Raw genomic sequence first — 8,329 nt, 5'->3', positions numbered from 1 at the left:
GCTGTCATCCACAGTCCGCCAAAGACTTCCAGTCGACTTTTACCATAGCAACAGCCAGGCTTGACTTTTTTGACTGCGGTCAGCCACTTTCATTGCCACCCCCGTTAAACTCCAGCTCGGGCCCGCACGGTCCAGCTCCGGCCCGCACCGAGCTGGAATCAGTGTGTGCCGGAGCTGGACCGTGCGGGCAAGAGCTGGACCGTGCGGGCCGGAGCTGGAGTTATACGAGGGTGATTGCGTGAAAGTTGTCTTTCTAACGCGTGCCGCGCCCCACCTCGCGCGGGCCGGGTCTTTTACATATTATTAAACAGTAGAACGCCCCGGACTCAGGAAGAACTAACTGTAAACCACAGACAATGTGAGCAATTTTTCTAGGATTCTAGACCCGTTGGAAATACAAATTAGTCCGCCTTTGAAAAGTATTGTGCATTGAAAAAACGGACCTTCGTGAAAAAAGCGGACCTTCGAGCCCGCGTGGGGGGTGCGTCCGCACCCCCCGAACCCCCCTGGCTACGGGCATGGTGTAAAATGTAGAAATTAGCCGGAATGACCTCCGTGGTGTTTGGAGATTTTATTTGCTTTCACAGTTGTGCATGAGATAGTAAAACTATATTTTCTGGAATGCTATTATACCATGCACAAGGCGAATAAAACAAAGACAAGATCACTCCAGGTCTATTTGAATATATTTCACCAAAATATTGTTTTTTCACTCACTTTACTGAAGTGAGTGAAAAAACAATATTTGCAAAAAATAAATGTATAGTATAGTCATACATATCTTGCATATATAACTTTTTTTTTTACGTGTATATGCCAGAATAGTATCTTCGAGAAAGAAGGCAGTATCAGGCCTGTATAATTGACTCATGGTCCGGATTGTAAGAGCCCCCAGGGCCCTCTGCAAGTGTTACCAAGTACAGTCATGTACAGTAGTTGATTTTACCTTCCATTTTGATGTATCTAATCTCTTCAAATGATGACAAAAATTTATTGAATTGCTGTGCTGAATTGCAATGAATGAAAATATCTGAAATATTCTAAACAGAAGAGGATCAATATACTCAAAGGTAGTAAAATACTATAGTATACCAATAATTACTATTAGTATTATGCACACCTTATAGTATTGAGTGGGATTTAGGAAAATGAAGTAGAGAGGCAACGTTTCGCGGCTATAGATCAAGGTTATTGTCGGAATGTGAAGGTCCGAGTAAAAAAACACGCCCCACTATGCAAGTGTTGTACATTGTAAACCTTGAGTAATTATAATATAATTTAATATATAATTTATATATTGTCATAACATATCATATACTATGTAAAAAAAAACTCAACGCAAGCATTAAAAAGCGTACATTCACTCTGAAAATGCCAATGTATTTTGGTGTTTTTCCACAGTGCTGGTCCGAAGGGCCACCATCCTAGCGCCTGGGTCTGTGTATGAGGGCAGAGTTTTCTTCCTGGACATCCACTTCTCTCAAGACTATCCCTTCAAACCTCCTAAGGTAAGTCGTGGACAGTTCTTGGAGATTTTGTGAGGACATCTGTTGTATGTCATCCTCAGAAAGAAATGAAGTGACACGACTGTTAATTTTTGCCTGTCCAGGTGACATTCCGGACCTGTATCTACCACTGTAACATCAACAGCCTGAAGTCTGGACATACTGAAGGACAATTGGAGCCCCGCCCTCACCATCTCCAATGTCCTGCTGTCCATCTGCTCACTGCTAACTGACTACAATCCAAGTAAGTAAATCTCTTTTTCCTGGACAAAGTAGCAGAAAATGTTAGACAATCATCTACAATTACGAGCTGACAAGATACTGAATTCTTTTAACTTGTCAAAAAAAGTCTTCAATATTTGGGGTCATCAATAAAAGATTATGTTGCCTCTTGAATTTAATGACAGCTTTTGTGGTTTTGATAGTACTAGTAGTAGTTTTTCCTATAGCTCAAGTATTGAGAGTGGTTTATATCTTGCATTGATCTAAAGTATTCAAGTGGACAGTGCCTAGGTTAGGAGAGATTGGACAGGAAAACCTAAACTTTAAACATTTAGGGGGTCTCTGGTAGCAAAATCCAAAGTTTGACGAAAAATGATAAAAGTACTAGTACCGTCCAAAATAGGCATGTACAGCTACTGGAATTTGAGGCCCATAGTTAATTTAAAAAAGGAGAGGCAGTGAAATTTTGTGTGGTCATCAATTTGAAAAGTTTTTTTTCTTTTAAAATCAGAAAAAATAGTGTCATGAAATCCGAGAAACAACAAATAGAATTGGTGTGGTCTAATGGAATTATTCTTAGATCAATCAGTCATATTTTCCCTTCTTCAGGATGAACCCTACAGGTGAAAAACCCTACGAGTGTGAGGAGTGCGGCAAGCTGTTCAGTCAGGGGTGCAATCTGAAAAGGCACCTGCGGATTCACACAGGGGAGAAACCCTACAGGTGTGAGGAGTGCAGCAGGCAGTTCAGTCATCAGGATCGACTGACAAGCCACATGCGGTGTCACACTGGAGAGAAACCCTACAGTTGTGAGGAGTGCAGTAAAAAGTTTAGCAGGTCGGATAAACTCCAGATCCACATCCGTACACACACAGGGGAGAAACCTTACAGGTGTGAGCAGTGCAGCAGGCAGTTTAGCAGGTCAGATAGTCTGAAGAGACACATTCAGACTCACACAGGGGAGAAACCCCACAGGTGTGAAGAGTGCAGCAGTGGGTTCAGTCTGCTATGTAGTATGAAGACTCCTACAAGGAAAAAGTCACAGAAACTCCAGGACCGGTACCTGCGTTCACCCACAAAACAGACACACAAGATTTTCAAAAATCCTTTCAAGGTGAGCATGAGTAGAATTGGATATTTAATGGTTTACTTGTCAGGGTTCGAAATACACATACTTAACTTGCAATTTGCACATAAGTTTTTGAGATTTGCAATATTCTGAACTTGCAGTCTTGCATGTTGAAATACCTGGCCTATAGTAAAAACACTGAGGCCACGATGCCTTTGTTTGTCTGACGGGGATCGTCAGAAGCCTTATAAGTAATAAAATTTGACTTTGCTGCAAACTTACATGCTGATTATGTGGATATCTTTCCAAAATTTGTCTATATTTTCATGCGCCAATTTCAGTCCGTTAAATAAAAAGTAATCCTGAGATGGATGCTGGCTAGATCATTGCAGTATAGACTAGTTGTATTTTGCATGTAAATTTTTCAAATTGTAAAATTTTTGTCAACTTGCAATTTTGCATGTAGCAAAAAAAAAAGGATTTCGATCCCTGCTTGTAGCAAACTAACTAAGGTTCAATAGGTTGTGACTTTTGTTAATCTCTTCAGTGCAGTATTAGGTGATGACAGTTTATTTTCTTGGTTCTTGAATATTTCAAAGACTCATTTCTTACACCTGGCATATCCCTATCAGCTAACGAAAGGGTATGTCAGCCCGTAAGGGGCAGTATAATCCCTGCAGTGTGTGAACATGTCAATAGATCATGTTGATGATGATTTGGTAAGAATTCAAAAGGATCCCGGAGGAAAAGTTTCGAGTACCATAATGATTTGAATATTATATTGATTTTATGTTGTAGTATTCATGTTGATGTATGAAATATCAGTGAACTTTTATTTTCTTCAAGAAGACACCTTATAACAATTTTTTTCCCTTCCAGGTTCTTCATGCCCCAGAACTCCAAGATGACTTCTACCTAAACCTTGTTGATTGGTCAGCTACCAACACCTTGAGTGTTGGACTGGGAACGTCTGTATATTTGTGGAATTTAAATGATAGTCAGGTAGGTCTTCTTCTTTCTCGGTTTTGTCATGGTAATACTAGTAGAGAGATAATCTACCATCAAGTGCCATAGATCTTATGTTTGATTTGGCTGACCAAATCAAAATTCTAAAATTTATTTCATGTATGATCATTCAATGCTTTTCTAAGCCATAAGTGTCCGTGTTCCAATTTGTTTCTAGCTGATTTGGGGTCTGATTTTGTCCGAACAGTTACCTCAAATAAAGTACGCAACTCGACTTTGTGTAAGGGTGATAGTTGGTCGTGACCTTGACTTCGAAGGCACCCCTTACAGAGTTTGGGAATAGCTGCAGATCTTATACTTATGTACGCGAACCAAGGACACAAGGAGCCAGAGCTACATGGAAGACGTGTCTGTATTTCTTCTCTCTCCAAAGCTGAACAATACATCTCTCTTCTCCTCTCCAGACTACTCTGAGTACATGGGCTCTATTTCCTTATTCATGTGCTTCTTATCCGCCTACGTACATTCTTTCTCTTTACATCATCACGACATCATCAATGACTTAACTTCCTATGGTCAGTCCCTAGCCATACCAAATATGGTTGTGCCCACCAGCAAACTGACCATCAGGCACACCAGACCCACTGAGATGAAGGTCATTAAGACTTCTGGGGTCATTTAACTCTGACCACCCACTCCCTTTTCTGAGAACTGAACAGGGATACTGGACAAGGAACTAAAGTTTAAATGCACACATCTTGGAAACTACAAGGAACACAGCTAAACTACAATACAGTGCAGGGGCACCCTGTTACATTTGGCAACATCTTGGGACCACTTTCCGGTTTTGAAAAGTTTAAAAATGCTTACTGTAATACTATTACAGTAAGCATTTTTAAACTTTATGGTATGTAAAGGATCTCTACATTTCAGCTGTTACTGATATAGAATTGTCTGGCAGCTCTTTGCAATAGTTATTTTTCTTTACTGACATCATGTATCTTTTTTCTGTACAGAAGACAAGACTATGTGACCTGTCTTGTAACGGCGACTCTGTAACATCAGTCAACTGGAACGAGAGAGGGAACCTGGTTGCGGTCGGGACCCAAAAGGGTTATGTCCAAGTCTGGGACGCCATGGCAGGCAAAAGGATCTCTGTGTTGGAGGGGCACTCGGCTAGAGTTGGTTAGTAACAGCAGGCCTTTCAATTAACACATGTTGGAGTCATCCAGTCTTTAACCTTCATGTAACTTGCATTGCTTCCAACAATTATTCATCATCAGCAAGTTAAATACACCACTGCAAAAGTGTATTGGGCAGAAGCTTTCTTTGCATTCAGTAGAGGAATCTTTTAAATTCGATTTTGGAAAGACCAATAAGTATAACATGTTACCTACTGCTTCTGTGCATAGCACTCAGAGGTTGTAACTAATGTAGGAAAGATTTGAAGTTGAACATAATGTGCAATGAGTGGACTAGTCATTGTGCATGCTTAGCTATGTGGCCCAAGGGCCAAGGATTCCAAGATTTGTGCTGCTGTATACACCATATATGATGTTGGAAGAACTAAAATAGAAATCTAACCTGGGTACCATCCGATTTCTACCGGTGCCCCTTGTACACGCTGCCCTCGCAAGCACTCGCTGCCCTCGCAAGCACTCGCTGCCCTAGCGAGCACTCTCTGCCCTAGCAAGCACTCTCTGCCCTAGCGAGCACAAGGAGCACTGGTAGAACTTGGATTTAACCTAGGCTAACAGAAATCGATTATTAGGGACCAAAAAGATGTTTGATAATGATTTCTTTCTCCCACACACAGGCGCTTTGGCATGGAATGCAGACATCTTGTCCTCGGGCAGTAGAGATCGACTTGTTCTGCAGAGGGACGTGAGAACACCCAGCGTAGTGCCAGAGAGAAGACTGGCCGGACACAGCCATGAGGTAAACACAATAGGCACTAGTTGCTATGGAAACAGTGATGTGGATGTAGGCTGTAAGACTGAACTGTCAGGGTTCAAAACACTCACCTGCAGCCTGAAATTTGTATGAAATATTTTGGTGATTTTAAAAAACATTAAAAAAGTAATTTGAAATTTTGCACGCTAAAATAATACAGGCTCAGTGTCAAGAAACATGTATTGCAGAAAATAGAAATAAAGTAAACGGAACACTGAACTTGAAGTACCAAAGCACAAGAAGTGGAAACATTCACGTTTCTACAAATAAGATTATACTAATCTATAGTGCTATTTTGTAGTCATATATTTTGTTAATTGTAGTGTTTTGATCGTTTATTTATTTATCTATTCTTTTATTACAGGTGTGTGCCCTGAAGTATTCTCCTGATCACCAACACCTGGCCTCAGGTGCTAATGACAATAAGGTGAAAAGACATGTTTTCTATATCAGGTCCTTTAATTCAACATCTCTGTTCGAGTCTTCAATTTCTGAACTACATTTGTATAATGTTTTCTATTTGTTTGTTAAAATCATAGGTGTTCAAACATAAGTGTACAAATTTACATTATTATTATTAGATCTAACAAAAATCATGGTAAAGACGGCTCCCATAGATACAAAATATACCCTTGACTGCCAAAGGAAAAAAGTATTAGCTATGTGTAAATGTTTGAAATGAAAAAGAGTGGCAAGGAAAAAAACGGGGTCTAATTTTAAAATGAAAATTTTTAGAATGCCACAATCCCTTTCTTTTTCCGCAGTTGTTTGTATGGAACCTGACCAGTGTAAACCCAGTCCAGCAGTACACCGAGCACCTGGCTGCTGTCAGGGCCATCGCCTGGTCACCCCACCAGCGAGGTCTGTTGGCGTCCGGCGGAGGCACAGCTGATCGCTGCATCCGGTTCTGGAACACTCTGACGTGTGAGCCGCTAAAGTGTGTGGACACGGGCTCTCAGGTCTGCAACCTGGCCTGGTCCAAACATGCCAACGAGCTGGTAGGTTTTCTATCTCTTGTTAGGCTATGTTGTTAACAGGGAGCAAAACTGAGAATTGACAAGCCTACTTGAATTATACTATCATATAATGCTGAATATTCCAGAAAGTCAAGTTGCCACTTGTTAGACGTAAGTCTGTCCTAGTTCAGGGTTTTCCCTCAGTTTCACTTCTAATACCATGCTGATGGATAAGAAGACTGACAGATTGATATTTGTAACATCAACTACATATTCCCTATAGTTCTGACAGCTTTTTGAGCTGGCTTTCCATGTAGACCTTTCCAACATTGACCGTAACTTGGAACCGCTGCTAACTCATCTATTTCATGATTTTCATCTGATGTTGGAAAATTCCTCAGGTAAGCCAGCTTTAAAAGGCAAGGATTATACATGTAACATTCTCAGATGTAACTGGACTCTGCTACCTTTTGATTCAATGCCAAAGTCTGATTTTTGCTCTCCTCACACAGGTGAGCACCCACGGGTTCTCCCAGAACCAGATCCTGGTGTGGAAGTACCCATCTTTGGTGCAGGTGGCCAAGCTGATGGGCCACTCCTACCGTGTGCTGTACCTCGCCATGTCTCCTGATGGCAAGGCCATCGTCACCGGCGCTGGGGATGAGACGCTAAGATTGTGGAACGTCTTCAGCAAGACTAGGTCTCATAGTAAGAGGTACTAGTGTACTAGTACTATCACATAGTGTACTATGTACTAGTGATGACCTTTTTATGTCATCAAAACTCGACATAGATTTGTCTTGTACCTAACTAATACTCTGTACTGTGCAAGTTTCTTGTATTCCTTGATTTGAGAGTTGTCATTCTTTTTTTTTTTACGAAGATTTTTCTCTTAATTTTTTCAGGAATCTAACTGAGTGAGTACTCAATCTGTGTTCCCGGTGACCACGGAACTCAGGCATCAGTTCCAAGCTAAGGGTACCTCAGGCTAACAGCAAGAAGAACTTTTTTTTTCACACTTAAACAATTTCTACACAAGAAAAGAACTGCAAGAAAAAGCATTTCCAATCCTACAGACATGATACAATGTAAAATAATGGTGAAGATCTAACATGTACCCCAGGCAGATATAGGCTGCTTCAGTCTCAATGTTTTCCTAGCATTTGAAGCATCTTTTTATGAATATTTCTTTGAGTTACACATTTCTCTTACCTTACATCTTCAATTATGTGCAAACCAACAGTAGGCCAGAGTCACATTGGTCAGTGTAAGGAGGAATATGTCAAAAACCAAAATATTGGAGTAAACAAGTGGTATAAAAGCTGTTATAATTCAAAATTTCCTCTGAGCCCAGTAAGAACGTTTTAATACCTGGCCCTTTTATTTGAACATTAAATATTTTTTTACCTTTTAAGGTTATACATATATACTCGCAGTGGAAAGCCATGCTCTGTTCATCCAGAGATTATTATATTCTTAAGATATGTTCAAGCATGCATTAGGAGTACACCCGAAAGAAACTTCTGGTTTACATTACTTCAAACTTGTCAAGACTTGCAGCTCTGTTTGTTGGTTGTGTTGAAACCCCCTTTTTTGTTGTTCAAGTCAACTTTTATGTATTTGTTCCGTATGTAAAATGAAATATGGCCAACAGAGAT

At 40.4% G+C, this 8,329-nt stretch overlaps 1 protein-coding gene across 6 annotated transcripts in view; it reads left to right on the top strand.

Annotated features, from left to right (window-relative positions):
- The window catches only part of LOC118405558 (fizzy-related protein homolog), a 10,471-nt gene extending 2,148 nt beyond the window's left edge, over nucleotides 1-8,323 (top strand). For 2 of the 6 annotated variants that reach the window (XM_035805063.1, XM_035805064.1), the window contains exons 2-11: nucleotides 1,402-1,508; nucleotides 2,131-2,148; nucleotides 2,358-2,841; nucleotides 3,676-3,798; nucleotides 4,779-4,947; nucleotides 5,579-5,700; nucleotides 6,080-6,142; nucleotides 6,480-6,713; nucleotides 7,184-7,386; nucleotides 7,577-8,323. In XM_035805063.1, coding sequence (XP_035660956.1) covers nucleotides 1,444-1,508; nucleotides 2,131-2,148; nucleotides 2,358-2,841; nucleotides 3,676-3,798; nucleotides 4,779-4,947; nucleotides 5,579-5,700; nucleotides 6,080-6,142; nucleotides 6,480-6,713; nucleotides 7,184-7,386; nucleotides 7,577-7,592 — 1,497 coding nt within the window. In that variant the 5' untranslated portion in view covers nucleotides 1,402-1,443 and the 3' untranslated portion in view covers nucleotides 7,593-8,323. Of the gene's footprint in view, nucleotides 1-1,401; nucleotides 1,509-1,609; nucleotides 1,750-2,130; nucleotides 2,149-2,336; nucleotides 2,842-3,675; nucleotides 3,799-4,778; nucleotides 4,948-5,578; nucleotides 5,701-6,079; nucleotides 6,143-6,479; nucleotides 6,714-7,183; nucleotides 7,387-7,576 lie in introns of those variants that run through there. The other 4 variants (XM_035805061.1, XM_035805062.1, XM_035805065.1 and 1 more) reach the window with 3 other exon arrangements.
- The last annotated feature ends 6 nt before the right edge of the window (nucleotides 8,324-8,329 follow it).

This window comes from Branchiostoma floridae, chromosome 18 (genome assembly GCF_000003815.2).
Source record: "Branchiostoma floridae strain S238N-H82 chromosome 18, Bfl_VNyyK, whole genome shotgun sequence".
NCBI classification, from domain to species: Eukaryota; Metazoa; Chordata; class Leptocardii; order Amphioxiformes; family Branchiostomatidae; genus Branchiostoma; species Branchiostoma floridae.
Note: the sequence above shows the minus strand (reverse complement) of the source record. Positions and strands in the feature narration are given on the sequence as shown.